At 44.1% G+C, this 16,983-nt stretch overlaps 1 protein-coding gene across 1 annotated transcript in view; it reads left to right on the top strand.

Annotated features, from left to right (window-relative positions):
- The window catches only part of COL20A1 (collagen type XX alpha 1 chain), a 52,371-nt gene extending 41,577 nt beyond the window's left edge, over window positions 1–10,794 (top strand). Inside the window, exons 29-40 of the mRNA XM_052785515.1 lie at window positions 665–718; window positions 1,703–1,798; window positions 2,296–2,349; window positions 2,696–2,749; window positions 3,089–3,142; window positions 4,594–4,665; window positions 5,354–5,389; window positions 6,701–6,767; window positions 7,350–7,538; window positions 8,888–8,965; window positions 9,775–9,930; window positions 10,432–10,794. Coding sequence (XP_052641475.1) covers window positions 665–718; window positions 1,703–1,798; window positions 2,296–2,349; window positions 2,696–2,749; window positions 3,089–3,142; window positions 4,594–4,665; window positions 5,354–5,389; window positions 6,701–6,767; window positions 7,350–7,538; window positions 8,888–8,965; window positions 9,775–9,930; window positions 10,432–10,445 — 924 coding nt within the window. The 3' untranslated portion in view covers window positions 10,446–10,794. The remainder of the gene's footprint in view (window positions 1–664; window positions 719–1,702; window positions 1,799–2,295; window positions 2,350–2,695; window positions 2,750–3,088; window positions 3,143–4,593; window positions 4,666–5,353; window positions 5,390–6,700; window positions 6,768–7,349; window positions 7,539–8,887; window positions 8,966–9,774; window positions 9,931–10,431) is intronic.
- Window positions 10,795–16,983: the final 6,189 nt, after the last annotated feature.

The following is a 16,983-nucleotide window of genomic DNA, read 5'->3' as shown; positions in this document are numbered from 1 at the left end:
AGCTTCTGGGCACTTCTGAAAGCACCTTTCCCAAAGCTCCCTGCCTGTGCTTCTTAATTCAAATCCATTGTTTTTTTAGATTCAGGAGAAGAAACTTTTAGATTAAGATGTCAAAAGTTCACACGATATTGGTTCATGCCAGAAGATTGGTTTCTTCTCTCCATCCAGCAGTGATGCAGAGTTAAGCCAGGTCTCCCCAGAGCTGGTTGCTGTCCCCAATCTCAGCATGTGTCTCTTCTCTCAGGATGATATTACAAAACCCAACATAGTCCCAAAGGGTTGTAAATGTGAGCACCTCTTCTTTTTCTTCTCGAGTGTGTTTCCACGTTCATACGTGATGTTGTCTCAGCATGGATTTGCTGGGGGAGTTGGAGGGAAGAGGTTGAACAGGTTGAAACTTCATCTCTCCCTGCCGGGGGTGAGCGCAGTGTACCCACTGCCTGTCACGGAGGGGCTGTGCTGTTCCCCTCTTCTCCCCTTTTCCACATTTGCTGGATGACTTGATTCATTTTCTTCTTGTCTCCATTGGTTGCAAGCTCTCTGGGGCAGGAAACATCTTTCAACGTGCACAGCAAAGTGCGCCAACTTCTGTTCCCTGGGCTCTTGGTTACACTGCAATAAAGATCATGATATTCATAACAGCACCTTTGTGTCCTACTGGCAGGGCAGCCCTGGGAGGAGAGGACCTCAAGGGGAGCAGGGCGAGCCAGGACCCAAGGTGAGTCCTGATACTCAGCACCACCTCTGGCTTTGCTTGCTTCAGGCTGCGTCAGAGGAATGATGCTGGAGTGCAGACTCCTCTCTTAGTGCAGCTGGATGTGTTCATTCCTGGTCTGAACTGGGCTCCTTAGGCTGGGGGCTGTCTCACTGCACCAAGCAGAGCCCAAACAGAGCCTTAAGGACTGACGCGAGGGGCATGGGATCACTTATTATTAATTAAATGCTCAGTTCGGATTTGGAATTTGAGATGATGAGCCTGGTTGCGCTGAATTAATGCAATGAATGTGGTCAGCAATGTTCTCTGAAAGCAGCCTTGCTGGAAAATGGGCAGTCTTTGTGCTCTGCTTGTTCTGGCTGCCAAGCCTCCAAACCAGACAGAGTGGTAATGCTCTGGGGCAGAGCAGCATGAGGACCGAAGCAGAGCAAGAACCACACAAAACCTTCAGGTGCAGCCCTGAGGTGAGCAAAAGGAACGGCTGGGTCTGAATCCCCAAATCCTGGGGACTGGGGCAAGCCCTGGTGCAAGTGTTCACTGCTCCACTGATCAACACAGGGCAGAGCCAGACCAGCTCATTGATCCCATTCTTTGGGATAACATCTGGGAAAGCAGCATGGTTACAGGGGAAAGATTTTGGGGAAGGAATAAGAATGGATGCAGATCTCAGCCATGGGTTAAGGAACATTTCCCTTTGCTCTCTGGCCACCTTGAATAATAGGGATGACCCACTGCTTGGGAAGGTGAATCGTGCTTTGCAAAGCACCATCTGCAGCTTTGCTGTCTTCTCCCGTGAAACATGCACCAAAACCTTGGACCTAAAAGGCAAAGTCAGATGAGGTTACTAGAGATCTCCTCACTGTCCTGACTTCATCTTGAATACCATAGATGGTTCATGCTGACCCAGGTTGTGCAGTGCAGCCCATGTAAAGAGCAGGCACTAATTGCTTTCTTTCCTTATGTTTGATTTCATGTTGTTGACTTTAGGGTGAACCAGGCCCACCTGGACAAGTAGGGCCAGAGGGTCCTAGTGGCCAACAAGGCTCTCCAGGTTCCCAAGGAATCACAGTTCAGGGTCCTGTGGTATGTGATCTCTTCCACTACCTTTTTTTGTCACTTGCTCTTTTCAGCTAGAACAAGTCTCAGAAATGGGTGTCTCAATAAAGCCCCCAAAATGTGATCTATTTATTTACATCATCCTTACTAAGAGCTGGACAGCTGCACTAGAAAGATGATGATCCTTTTTTTCATGCTGGCGAGGCCCTGGACTTAGTCATTCCGGCAAAAGACTGCTTCTGTCCAGACTCTCCCTAATGTGCCTTTAATGAAAACAGCCCAGTGGAGTATTCAGGCATTTTTCTTTGCAATGATCATCATTACTTGGCAAGGAATAGAGGTGGAGGCTGCTGCGTGCATGTCTGGGATAGCAGAATCCCCATGTACATGCCGGGGCTGTAAAGTACCCTGCAGCACCGCAGAGAGCAGGAGTGACCTGGGACGTGGATGTGGAGCAGCAGGCTGCTGTTTGCCTTAAAGGATGCTGCAGCGTGCCTAACTATCTGCTTCTGTTTTAATTCAAGGGACCACCAGGAATTAAAGGAGAGAAAGGAGACACTGGAAGTCCTGGCATGCAGGTAATGGTAGACAACATTCTTTCTAATTGTCTCAAAGATTTGCCCATTTTTCCCAGTAACGACTTTAAGCAAGATGGAAAAGCCATAGAGTTGTTACTGTTGTCTGCTTGGAAACTGTCCTTTATTATGGAACATCATCGCTTTCCCAAGGGAAACTGAGTCAGTTGGTGCAAGAAAGATAGACCTATCTGGAAGCTAGATATAATGGAATTAGAGGTGGGTTAACAGTGATTGCTCTGATTAATGAATAATTCTGTTTCTTCTTCCATCTTATGTCCCCTGTTACAAGATGAATTAGGGCAATGATAATCAGATGCCAACTTTACTCAGCAACTTTGATTTACAGGGCATTCCTGGTGTGCAGGGAGCTCCAGGCAGGGATGGTCTTCAAGGTGCAAAGGTAAAATACCCCACCTCTGAGTTTTCATGCATGGGTGCCTAAAATTCTGCTGTGAGTATACCAGCAGAGACCTGAAACATCCAGCTCTCCTAATGCACTCAGTGCCTAACCGAATGGTCTTTTTGCAAAGCCAGAGGGACTGGGGGGAAAAAAAAAGGGGGTCATCTCAGATTTGGCTGAGTTTGACCAGGTGCCACCCTTCTTGCCTGCTTGGCAGATGCATTTTTTACCCATTCCTAGCAAGCTCCTGTTAAAAGCAGCACATGGAAAAACCACCTCACTGCTTACTAGGTCTCTTTGAATCTTCTTGTTAATAAATGACTGGATTTGGGTTTGCAGGGGGTGAGGGGACTAGAAGGCACAGCTGGGCCTCCAGGACCTCCTGGACCAAGGGTGAGTACTCACTATGAACGATACATATCGAAATCTCTTCCTCACCCAGAGGTGTCACGGCAAAATCCCTTCTCAGGGTATCACGGGGAATGCTTGGCACATTGTACAGATGTCCACTTTCCCTGCCACCCTCAATGTAAGAAGAAAAACCTTGGCTGCTTCTGGCAAGTTCTGGGGAAACTTTGGCCCAGCAAGGAGATGCTTGGTTTGCTATTTTTGCTTTCCTGGTGCTACTGTTTTTCAACTGTTGGTTGAGTTTGAGCTATATGGGCTTGCTAGACTGAAATCAGCAGGAGCTGGAGGATGCAGGTAGCTGTGAAAATTTTCCCCCCACACCATTTCCAATATCTGCTGCCAGGGCTGTATGTAGATAGGTGAATTTGCACTCTGTTGTGCCCAGGATAGCAGAACCTTAAGATCTGTTGATTTAAATCCATCTGCTAATTTGAAGGCACCACAGCTCTTCCAAGTTCTGTGAAACAGGTACACTTCACTTTACATGGGAAACTGAAACAAATTTGGTTTTAGATGATGGGTGGTGGACCTGATAGTTACTGATTCTCACTGCTGAATTATAAGGACTTTGGCAGTCCTGAATAGTGTACGATGGAGATTGCTCACTGCTGTGTTGCATTAGACCCCACAGTAGTTGTGCTAAAGTTAGGTATTTATGGGAGCTAAGGTTGAATTCAGCTCATAACTTTGACTTGCTCATCCTGGGAAGATGTGCAGCCAACAGGGTTGAGCCGCAGCTTTCTAAATACGAGGAAAGCACTGTAGCCTTCAGAGCAGGCTCTGAAAGCTGTTCTGGTGCTGCCTTGAAGATTTCTTTCATTTTCACTGACCAGAAGAGTTGTTAATCTCTATTGAGCTTAAATATAATAGCTGGAAAATTATAAAAGGAAGTATTTCTACTGGTTGGTTTGGGCTTATTTTTTTTCTTCCCTTTATGGCTTCAAAGAGCACAGAAACTTCACAAAGAGGAGATGACCAAAGAAGGCACTTACCACTCTCTGAGCTGCTCTTACTGTTGGAAAGTATTAGAGGCAAACACGGGTCTTAGAGGCAAAAGAAAACAATAGCATGGTATTAGGAGGCTGAAGAAAAGGGTTATCCTCTAGGCTATCTCTAAATCTGAATATATAATGAAGGATCTAAAGCCTGTAGGGTAAAAAACACATTGCAGTTTGTTGGCAAAATTCAGCTTTGCTGGCTTGACAGTAGTTGAGACAGTAATAGGAAATGATGTGAACATGACTCATACACGATATACTCTTAACATTGGACTCATGGCTGGACAGGGTCCTGACATAAACCTTAAGGCTACAATGCCCTTGCTAGAGTCCTCTAAACTCAAACTGCTGGTGCTCCTGGAGCTGTAGGGAGTTATCAGCCTCGAACAGAAAAAGAAGAAAGTTAGGAAGTAACTGGAGTTTTATCTGTGTCTGCAGGGTTTCCAAGGAGTGACAGGCTCCCGAGGCAGCAGTGGAGAGAAGGGACCTCCAGGTGACGTTGGGCCAACAGTAAGTTTCTGCTTTTGAGTCTCAAAGAAGGCCAAGGCATGAAATAATTGAGTGGAAACAAGCTGTTCCCACAGAAGCTCTCCCTCAGAGTCTAAAGAATAGTTTTAATTCACACTCGTCCTTCTTAAGGGGATGTCTGGATATGCAAAGCCCAGGCTACTTAACTGTTGATAAAGCATTTAACAAATCCCAGCTCCCTTTGCTTTCTTTAGATTCATAAACTGCACAAAATCCAACATCCAAATACATTTCTGGTATAAGATTCCAGAATAAAGCAAGAGGAGTCAGTCCTGAGCTGGAGTAGCCAGCATTGGGCTTGTAGGGGCAACTGCAGGTCTAGATGTCACAGCTATTTCTTCTTCTCAGGTGTTAAAATCCACCCGCTATGTTGGGAAATCTGTTCTAAGATTGTATCTAAGGAATTTCAGCATTCCTGTTGATGGTGCTTTATTGCCACTGCTCCAGCTGCTGCTTTATTATTCTTTTTCCTAAAAAAGAAACCAAAATATTCCTATGAGCTTGAAGCTCTTCTGGTCACTGTCATGAGGTCAAGGAAATGATGAGAGTATGAGAAACAGAGTTCGTGCTCCATGTCCCACTAATGTAACCCACATCCCCATTGATTTTTTTTGTTTTCTTCTGCTCTTCCTTTCCATAGCCTTCTATTTTTTCTTTTCTTTCCTCATAGGGGCTGCCGGGTCCGAAAGGAGAAAGAGGAGAGAAAGTGAGTATTTGTGGTGCTAGGCACCACTGTCATTGTGTCCTACACTCAGAAGAGTGGAGGTGGTAACCTGCTTTGCAAGCTATGCTTACAAATATAAACCTTTCTAGTGCTGAATAACTTCTTGTACCTATAGCTTGCTGCCTTTCCATTCACCTGCACTGGTTATGCTGGTGGGATATAAATAATCCTGCAGCAGTCAGGAGCTCCTTAGTATCAATTGTAGTAATGAAGAAGAAATGCCAAAATCCATTCTTTGCTGAGAAGGAAAAACCAAACCCACTTGGCTGCACTAAGTTGTTCCTTTTTAATGTATTGCATAAGAGCGGACTAATTTGTAATAATCCTCTGGCGTGCCCCAGCACAGAGCCTTTGAGGTCAGGAGATCCACACTGCCTTTGAAGGTTATTTTATTGTGAGAGGAAGTTTTTCTCATCCTGACTTTTGGTTAAAAAGAAACCCTGTGTCTTTCTAGGAGTCTGAGTGTCATTACCAAGACTGACTTACGTGAATTAGGCTTCAGACAGGGGTGAGGTGCTTTTGTCTCAAGTTAATGCCTCAGTATCATAACTTTTAACAACATTCTCCTTCCATTCCCACCAGCTTTTCCTTTTCTAGAATTTTTTTTTGCAGGGGAACTTTCCTTTTTCCCCTCCCTTTGGTGTTGTGCTAAGCTTTTTTTTAATTCTGAGTAATCTGCACAGCAATCCAGCTAGAGATGTATATTTTATAAATGTTTTTGGAAGTACATAGTGTGTTAGTTATGAATTTTTACAGATAGAGTCAGTGTTTATTTTTAAGCAGCTTTTTGCATTTTTATCACTTTTCCCTACTTTACTAAAACTTTCTAAAGGACCCCTCGTGTATGATTTATTCAGAATACAGTAACGGTAAGAATCAATATTCATAAAAGATTTAGACAAAGATAAGACGTTGCAATATCTATCTGATCATATTAAATGTTTTACATATCAGAGAACATTGAGTTATAGACTTAGCATCTTTATTGATAAAATTTGAGAGTGAAATTTACTCTCCCTTTTTTGGTAGCTTCGGTAATTATTGAGTTTTGGTCTGGGCTTTTTGATGTGCAGGAGAAAAGCAATTATTGATGTTTCCCAATTTCAATTTTATGGTTTCAGAGCTTTGTGATAAATAAATAAAGCTGCATTTCACAGTAATTAATAACTCTGAAATTCAAGCTGATGAAATGTATGGGCAGAAAGCTATCATGCATTATGATATTGATCCTTTTTAAAAGATATTAATACTTCCTTTTTTTTTTTTTTAATTAAAAAAAATGTTTCACTTTAGGGGGAACCACAGTCCTTGGCCACAATTTACCAGCTCGTTAGCCAGGCTTGTGAGCGGATGATTCAAAGTGAGTATAACCAGCGTAGCTCCTGAGTGTATTCACGCCTCTCCAGCAGTGGTGAACAAAACCAGAGGGGAGACAGCATGAAGCTGTAGTGACCCAGGTTGCTCCTCCATCCTGTGCTGTGCTGAGCACTACGCATAGCAAACGTCCCATCGCAGGTTCTCAGCGCTACGTTGGTTTTATTGGGTGGCATTAGCACAGAGACCTGTGAAATATTTCTCTGGAAACCCCTTTGGCACTTTGCAAACACTCCTTTATTTCTTAAATGGAAAAGCTTGAAATTAGTTTGAAAGAAATTATTCTTTTGGTGATTTGTGCTGATTCCTCTTGAGATGAGTTATTTTTTGTAACGCTCCTGTGCTGTGATGTATGAAGAGAAGCACCAGTTTGCCCAAGGTCAGGCAGCAAAGTCATGACTCAGCTGCCCATCTTCCTCTTCAGCTTTGGGCTTTCTCAGTTTGGACTGACAGCTTTTTAGCACTAGCTGATCGTCTTAAGTACCTTTTTAGACAACATCCTTTGATTTTGTCTCTTTTCTGAATCTCCCAGCCAAGGAAACATTCATTTTCTGTCTTGCCTTCTCAGCTCATGTGTTGAAATTTGACTCATTCATTCATGAACATGCAAGGAAGCCAGTTCCTGTTTGGGAAGAAAGGTTAAAACCAGGAGAACCAGGACCACCAGGTCCTCCAGGTCCCCCTGGGAGCAACGGAGAAAGAGGAGAAAATGGCATCCGCGGACAGCCAGGCAAAGATGGGTATCCTGGAGAAAGAGGTATGGACAGAAGCATTCGTAAGCATTTTTTACTATATCTTTGATACTTTAACTAAACATTTTAGTGCCTCAAGGAGTACTGTAAAGATAATCCATGATATTATCTCATCTCATCTCATTGCTATTTTCCTTTTGGACTTCTCTCTTCCAGGAAGAGAAACCGAAGTTAGCTCAAAAGAGTAGGGAGAAGACAGATGCAGCCCACTCTTCTTGCAAGCTTTGCTTTGAGAGGAAGGCCAGTTTTGCTACCATGTGTAGGTTTTGGGGATGGAGAGTTTAATTTTAGAGGGCAGGAGGCTATCCCTACAGGAAGGCAAAAGAAACAGCCATTTGGATGAATACGTGGTGGTGGAACAGGTCACCTCTGGGCAGAAATGACAAGTCTTGGAAAACACTGGAGGAAGGCATGAGGCAACTGAAGTAATACCAAAAGTGGAAGTAGGTTTCTGGATCGGTAGTTCCAACCACAAAAGCCTCACACATGACTAAAGAAATAGATCAATGTAATCTCAGAAAATGGCATCAGTTACTGCACATGAATGAGTGAATGGTGGGAATATGTTTTGCTTGGATTTGCAGACAATGTTTATCAGTGGTTCAAACAATTGTCTGTCAAAATAAAAAGAAAAATGTTGGTTACAGCAGTGTCCTAACAGCTCTAAGTAACTAGAGACCTTCTGCTTAACAACTTACTCTGGCACTATTCAGTCTGAGCTGGTATCTGCAGAGCTTATCAAAATGTCACTTAAGAGAAAAGGGAAGTAACAACCTGCAGATGTTTCCAGTCTGTCAAGCGAGGAGATGGGAGAAGACAGATCTCACTGAAAAACAATCTTAAGGACATGGCTGATGAAAATATTTTCATCTTGAAAATATTTTCATCTTAAAAATATGAACAATGGTATTTTGTCAAAATGCACCTGTTTCTCTGAGATGTACTGGTTTTGTGAGCAATTTCATGCAAAAACAGCAATCCTGACTTAGCACCTGCTTGAAGAAACAGTTCAGCTTTGTGATTTGTCTGATCCATGCATGAGAGTGGACCTCACGCTCGGGTCAGTGCACTAACACCAGTGCTATGCATTTCCCTGTGAAAAATCTCCATTTTCACACATATCAGGCTGCAGATCAATGCCAGTTGGAGCCCTGTTGGTCATGGGCAAATGGCTACTGTGGAAAAGAGAGTAGGTGCCCAGACAGAATTAAAGGAAATGGATATTTCCCTCTGTTGCCAAGGGCTGTGACTCCACTTCAACATCTAAGAGCCTGGTGGGGAGACTGCAGGAGCATTAATTCAGGGTGAAATGCAAAATGCAGTGAAGTGACACTTATCTCTTCTCTGTGATCAGGTGCCCCAGGGCCCAAAGGAGAAAAAGGGATGTCTGGAGCCAGTGAGGAAGGGATCCAAGGACCCAGAGGCAGAACAGGTAGAGTGAATACAACCTCTTTGTACTGACCCACTGGGGCCATCCAGAGCTCACCAGCTGCCAGATTCAAAGCATCATTCAGCCTTAGGACCACTGTGGTGGGGCAGACTGACCTTCCCACCACAGCACTGTTGGCAGCATCCTGGATGGTTCCAGTCTGCTAAGATGTAAGAGAGACTGCTCCAGGCAGCTGCTTCCCTCTGGTACCCATTCCCAGGTAATGATGTATTTTAAGGACCTGAGAAACATCCAGGGAGTTCTAGTTTTCCTGCCTTTTTGCATGCAAGACCAGATGCTCAGGGGATAGAAACTCTGAAAATTCAGCTCGTGAAACATTCCTCAACATTGTTGAGGAATCTGTTAGGATTTGGCATACTCCTCCATCCTGATCCCTGTTACCTGGAATCAGTGGGAGGTTTGCTACTGATGTAACAAACAAGGCATTATCAAGAGAGTGTGGTCAAACATATTCTTCTGTATTTAAATTCTTATGGTTGAGATGTAAAGACACAAAAACCAATGACTCTGGGATGGATCCTGGGGTTAAGGTGATTTTCTGCATTGACACATAGGTAGACTTTGGATTGTCATAACCATGCTCTATTTTTAGCCAAGCTGGGCACCCTTAAAGTCAAGAATAACCCCTCTAGTTACTGGGATTCGGAAGAGGTTTCCAACTGGCAGGTCCTATTTTTCCTCCAAAATGAGGAAATTAACCACCGTGTAGGATGGAGAAAATATAGAAGAGGTATTACACTGAAGCAGCTGAAGTAGATGTGCTACAGCTTACAGTGCTTCTCCTTCTTCAGGCCCACCAGGAGAAGTTGTGCTGGGGAAACCAGGTCCAAAGGGTCACCCTGGGAATGCTGGTCCTCAAGGTTTTCCTGGTGTCAGAGGGCAGCCTGGGCAGTCTGGATATCCAGGGGGTTGTGATATCTCTGGATGTTACGGGGCAGGTAGAAGAGGTAAGTCCTGACTATCTCAGTACCAAAGTTATGATTTTACAGCTGGTGTCTCTGATTACTTCTCTTAAGCTAGGCAGAGACCTTTGTTCATCCTTCAGGCACTGTCAGTCCTGCAAAAGCCTCCTTTACAAAGCAATCAGGATGATTCACGTGCAATTCATATGGATAAAAGCCAGTTCAATTGACTGCCCCTCAGCCATCCTTCATAGTTTAAGACAAAACTGCAGCAGTAGTCAAGCTGGTGGAGTGATCGTGGGGGTATCTTCGGTTCTTAATGTCCCCAGCAATGTTTCCATGGTAGATAAAGAGGAACAATATCTCAGTTCCTACACATGCATTTCATGGAGGCTCAATTGTACAAAGTCCTGGGCAATGAAGAAAATCACTGGCACCGAACAAAAGATTTACAAGGGAAAAGAATTAATTCTATGCCATTCCTTCTCAGTACTTGACACTGATTTATTCGTTTGCTCAGTGGCTTCATCTCCTTTCCACACACAGATTTCATCCCCTGACCACTGGTGCGGAGGCAGCTGAAGACTTTGCTTTGCCCTGGAAATCTCTGGGTGGAAGCTCCACGCACTCCAAGAGAAGCAGTAACCTGAACACCAAATGCGTTGTGTTTTTTTAATGTCCCATCATTTCTATATGGACAAGTCAATCAAACACTAAAGCCACCAAACCAGCCTGTGTTCAGATGAGTCATCTCTCTGTTTTTCAGCACTGGACAACTGCAGTGTTCAAACTCACATTGCATGTCCCACAGCAAGACAAAAATACAGTCAGAGGTGCAGGCTGACAGACTTGTAAGAAAAAAGAAATAATGTATTGAAATTCTCAGAAATAACAGATAATTTTTGCCCATTTGGCTGCTTGTCATTTATTTTTGTCACATGTTATTCTGGGCCCCCAGCACAGAGAAAAACAGCACCTCGTCCGCAAAGATGCAAATCCACTGGAGCAAAACTGCATTTTCTGTTGGTTGATAAGATAACAAAGTCTAGCACCATTTTGACTGTTTCTGCTTTTGGCAAAACGCTGATGGCTTCCTTGCAGGGGTGTTATGTACACAAGCACCGCAGACAGCGTGATAACCTTCCAGTGATGTGACAAACTCTTCCATTTAGCTTCGTCCTCTGGGGCTTGGTAACTGTCAAGCAAAGCCTTAGATCAGATAGAGCACAGCCGTGTACCGAGAGGAGCTGGCGATTAACCTACTGCCCTTCTCCATCTCTCCCTCCTGCAGTCTGAGTAGCTACTTTACATTTCATCAGGTAGAATATTGAATAGCTCTGAGTCTGACTTTTATCTATATGACATGGAGGTAATTGTCACATTACACCTCTTTCCTTGCATGAGCCATAGTCTAATATGTATCCACAACAAACCACATAGATATTGATAAAAATGTACCTCCTCCTTTGCAATTGCTACTTTAGGCTGTGCGTGGTTACACTGCTTGTAGACTGCCCCTGCTTCAGAAACAGTTGTTTCTGAATTGTGATTTAAACCTGGAGCAACAAAACATTTCATTTTTTGCAAAAGCAGAATGAAGCAAAAAGTATCAGTACAGATTTTTCAAAGATGTTAGGAGGCAAAAAATAGAGCATCATGCATATTCCTGTGTACTTAGTTTGGATGCACAATTTCTGCAGCTACAGCCAGACTGGTAGCTGTGTATTCATACGGCTATAGCCAACATTTGGAAACTTAACAGCAAATACATCCACATTTAAAAAGTAGATTGTGACATAAATACCAAAGAGAAAGAGGTCTACCTTAAGAAAATTAGGTTGTTTAGACAAGGAATCCAAATATTGTTTCTTCTTGTCATTATGGAAAAATCCTATAGAATTAAGAAATTTTGCTAAAAGAACATTTGAATGTATCAGACTTGTATGGGATACATCCCCAACAAAAGTCACATAAAAATATGATTAGTGCATCCTGTAGGTATTTAAAGTAGTCCTTGGCTTACTGTATGTTCATTCTCTAGAAATTCCCAAGAATTAATATTTTCAGTATGACATACATTCCCTTTGGAAAACAGAAAAATGCATAGAAATACCACTCTAATAGAAGTAACATTTCTGTTCACTTTGGAGCATTCCAGAGTTGCCTTGACATACACAATAGAAATCTTTCTACCTTAGATGAAGTGTTGCTGCAGACAAAACACCAGCTAGAAGAAAAAAGAGAGGTCAGACGAGCTGAAGTATACAGCACATTGGGAGCACGATGTTTGGAAGAGATGCATTCATTGGGATAGACACCCTGCATACGTGTTGTGGAGTTGCAGATGTTTCCGTTTATACAGGCCAAACAGCTTGTGATCTGTGATTTCCCTATTCTCTGAAAAATGAAGGCATTCTGAAAATAAACCTACCAAACCTGCATTAAGTTGCATTTAGAATGGTTCTGCATTTAGCACTGGATATAAAACCCAATAGCTGTGATAACTGGCAGATGCAAAGCAGTGGGCAGGAAAGGCAAGGAAGTAAAAGAGGTACCCGGCACAGCAGAACCTAGAATTGTTCCCATGAAACGCTCACAAACTGGGGAAGGTAAGCAGTTCGATGTGGAACATCTGATTTCGCAGGTAATTCTGCTTCCTTTCCCATTTAAATCAGTGCAGCCAAATTCCCAGTTCTGAACTTGCTGTTCTGCCTGTTCAAATCTAGTAACTGCAGGTGGTTTGAGACAGAGGTCCTTTATTTTTCTTTATCAACTGTTTTTGAAAGTTACTGACATCATCGTACTGCCTGCCTTGGGCTTTAACCTGTTTGGTAGAATTTCAAGTGACATTTGCTTTTGTCTGATTATTTCAGATAAAACATGAAAGGTCAGACTTTAACAAAATTGGGTCCCAAAAGGGCAATTGATTAGGAGACAGACAACCTGCACAAACAACTTGTCCATTTATGTTCCTAAACTTTGTCCCATGAGTGGTTTTATTTACTTGAAATCATGGATTTTTAGTCCACCTAGTATCACAGAGCATGTGTGCAAGTGCTTTGTAACCCAGTTCCTTGAAGGCAAGGAGCATTTCTGCTGAGAGATTTTAGGCACTGAGAGTGTCCTAATCTAGCAAGGAACGTTGCATGCTATTAATCAGCAAAAAGAAAAGATTTCAGCGGTTGGAGAAACACAGCAGCCCTAAGGGTGGAGGTGCAGGGAGGCTCGGGAGACCCTGCCCCAGCCTAAATTGCAGTTCCATCCTCTGTCAGTGAGTACAGAAACCAGCCATGTGTGAATATTAATATCCCAAGTTCTTTGCTGAACACAGCCTCTTGTTTTCCCTCTTGTGCTGTTCTTTAGCACACTTTGTACTTTTCTGGCCCAATTTATCACTTTTAATGCAAACTGTAGTTAAGAACAGTGTCATTCATTAGCATTGCGGTTTAAAAAATTCTCTTGTGGATCTTTCCTTAGTAGGGACTTTGTTATCAAAGTTTTAATTGCTACAAATAAAAGTTTGGATATTAGATTTTCTGGATTTAAACCTGTTTTCTGGATAAACCTGAATTAACCTCAGTGCATAAATTTCCTTGTGAAATCCCACAAGTTCCTACCATCTCTTCACCTTTGCAAGGCTATAGTGCCTGTTTACCTGCCCTTCTGTTCAGTCCTTATTAAAACCCTTTGTCCTGATTTGCTCATTCTTATTACTGCCCTTGAGTAATCTCTGTCAGGGAGACTTTCTTTTCCACACAGTGTGTAGTGTGACATCGTATCTTCAGTTTCTTTAAAACTTCTATCCTCCAGTCCTTAAATTGTGATAAATTTGGATTTTTATCCCTGCTGCAGAGTTTGAACCACCCGGTGCAGCTGGATTCTGGCAGAGGCTGAGGACCTTTGAGACAGATGTTTTTGCTACAAGCGTCATTTTAAGGTATTAAATTGGTCTCAGGAGTAAGACACAACAAGCACAGAGGACTAACCAGCAACGCTGCGAACAAGCAGCTCTGAAAAGGCTTTCTCCAGGGCTCAACAGCTTGGCTTGACCAGATTTAAAGGGCTGGAAACAAAGACGACATCCTGAGCGGGGATGAAAGGTCTCATAAATGGACATGACTGCAGTGGGGAGAGCCCACAGGGGCTATCAAGGCAGGCAGGGCTGTTATAGGGGGATTTTCCTTAGTACTGGATGTGAATCTTACATCTCACATATGCATCTCTCTGCCTGTCTGTCTCTACACAAGTGGATTCCCTCGAGTCTAGTTTCTTGATAAAGGTCTAGGGAGAAACTTATCCAAAAGGGATACAAGCTATGTGGATTAGCTCACTGGAGAATGAGATGATATGGTGGAAAACAGTCCTGAAAATGCTGGGGATTACATAGATCATCCTACCAGCCAGCTGCGGATAAAATACCCTGCGTGCCCTATGGCTGGGAAGATGACCGAGACAAAGTGAGCATTAGGGAACCAGAAGAAAGAGGATGTAGGGGAAACCAGAAAAATGGTGGTAGCTGAGGTTATTACAGTCAGGTTTCTATGCCTTTGGTCTTCCATTCACGGCCAGTGGAGCTGTACTGGTGGGAAAGCATGAAACAGTATGGTGAGGATATGATCTCTCCTCCACAAGTAAACCAGAAAAGATCGGCATCTATGTCTGCTTTCTGTGGTGCCTTTGCGGTGTCTGAGTTTAGTTTTGCACTCCCAGATCCTGAAAACCAGTTACTTTGCTCTGGGTCTCTTCCAAGGCAGTTTTAGATCTCCTGCTGTATGCCAGTCTTGCTTCCTCACTCTTCTTCTGATGTCAGCTTGTTCAGTCAAGTCCTGGGAATCAGCTTTGAGCTGGCAACATTGCAAATGTTAACAGCCTGGCTGCATACATTTTCCTGGAGTCTTTCATATGCTAAAAAACTCTCTCTTTGTGTTTCATGGGTTTGGAGGAGCAGAATTATTCATTATTCTACAGTTATAGTCTGGTTCATGTCCCAGTTTTATTCCAGTTTCTGATCATTGAATCTAATGGAGGGATAGCATCCTCCTTAACAACGTCCAAGATGGAATAACCTGTTTAAGAAAGAGGAGTAGGTGTTGATTCCTATTTTCTCCCCTTAGATTTTACGAGGAGGCACATCAGTAGCAGAAGGCAAGGCTTTATTTGAACTTTAAACTGGGGAACTATTAATGCCACATGAGAAGAAATGGAATGGCCACTGTATGAAAAATGTTATGATGGTAGCAAAACAGAGGATGCCAGTGACTTGCATTACCCGAGCTTGTCCCCAAATGCCAGTAACATCTTTGTAACCAGTTTCAGCTGTCACTTCTCTTCTTGTCCTGCCAAATCCTGTGATCCCGCAGTGGCGCTGACTCTTCAGGGACACAAGCACATCCTTAGCACTTCTAATCACACCTGATATTTTTGATGTGCTAATGGAGCAGATGCATGTGGCTCGCTCTTCCTCCTCTTCCTCCTGTGTGGCAGGGCAGTTCTGCCAGTAGCTGCACTGCAGTTTCATGGCCTTGCCAGGCAGTCCTGCTCTGTTGCTGTCACAGTGCCACGCTCCCCTTGAGACACTGCAGTTCACACCGTGCGCACTGGCAGTAACTTTTTGCAGAAAAGATGAAGATTTGAGACAGACCCTTTGCTGTGAACAAACCACAGCCTACGCCTGCCCCTACTGAATTTCCCAATATGCCACCTTAAACATTTGCTCTTAAGCCTGTCCTTAAATCTTTATCAGTTCTCCTGCTACCCTCAAAGCATTCCCTTCTGCTAGGCAGGTGCCCAACCTCAGCTTTTGCTGTACAGCCACCCTCACCTCTTCGGGTCCCCACTCCTGGTCTGCCTTGGCCATCGCTCCGCTGCTGCCCGAGCCCACGTTCACTGGGAGATGCGAGCAGAGACTTGAGCTGCTGCTGACTCTCCAGCCTAGCTTGGAAAGCGCATGTGGTTTTATTGCTAAAAATGTGCATGCACAGCCAAGCCTCCCACCTGCTCTGTTGCTATCAGTGCTCATGGGTTCGGGGAAGGAGGAGGTTGCAGCAGGAGCTCTGAACAGCCATTGTGGGTATTGCTGTGGTCCGGCGATATGATGCTCCTGACCCAGCAATGCCCAGGGTCAGCAATCTTCCCACCTTCGTGATTATTTTATCGGTACACTCAAAATGCAAAAAGGTGTTGGAGAGGGTTCAGGCTACCTCTGTGAGCCCAGCCTGTCTGCAACACAGACCGTAACCCGGCCCTGCCGCTGTCCTCCTCTGTGGCGTGCAGCCCTGCGATGCAGACTGCAGCTGCGTTGGTACATTTATGCACTAGACCTTGAAGATGTTTGACTGTTTGTTTTCCTTTCATTGCCATAAGCAAACTCACTGACTGTGAAAAGGGATAAATTAGCATCTCCAAAGACTGAATCTCTCTTTATTCTGAAAACAAGCAAAGAGGAGCAGCTCGAGCTCCCTCATCCTTCTTCCCCGCACTGTGCCAGCACAGCTCTTCATGGAACTGGCCCAAACCGTGGCTACTCTATGTTTTTGGGAGCCGTACAGATTTTAAGTACTTGGCTGAGTCTGTGAACTCAGAGGTCAGTTGTAGCTTCTTAAATGAGGCCAAACAGGCTGATTACTGCATTGACTTTTAGCTTGTACTGTTCGGACTTAGTGCAGTAACTTGTATTTCAAAGGAGTCTCTTTAAACTATATTGTTTCAGTTCCAACATTACTGTCACAAGCTAATGCAGCTCTCTGCTGCTCACTGAGCTGTGTGGCATGAGCAAGCCTCATGTGCCAGGCTACCGTGTAGAGGTACCACACATCTCAACTGGGGTCTCACCTCCCCCAGGCTCTGGCTTTTACTGGGACCTTCTGTGCTGGCCTCCAGGCAGCTGCCTGCTTCTCCCAGTATGGATTCTCCAAAGCTCCGGGCTAGCCAGAGCTGCCGAGCGGTAAAGTTTACAGTGGCCAGACAGTCTTGTGCGTGCTGATCCCTGTGGTGGGGTGCAGAGGAGATGGTGGGTGAAGCCTGGAGCCCCTCAGCTGTCAGCCTGGGCTTTGAGTCATGCAGTCACGGCAGGTCCCGGGGGAAGCCTGTATTTTTAGA

Source organism: Harpia harpyja, chromosome 1 (assembly GCF_026419915.1).
Source record: "Harpia harpyja isolate bHarHar1 chromosome 1, bHarHar1 primary haplotype, whole genome shotgun sequence".
Taxonomy (NCBI): domain Eukaryota; kingdom Metazoa; phylum Chordata; class Aves; order Accipitriformes; family Accipitridae; genus Harpia; species Harpia harpyja.
This window is presented reverse-complemented; position numbering and strand designations above follow the sequence as displayed.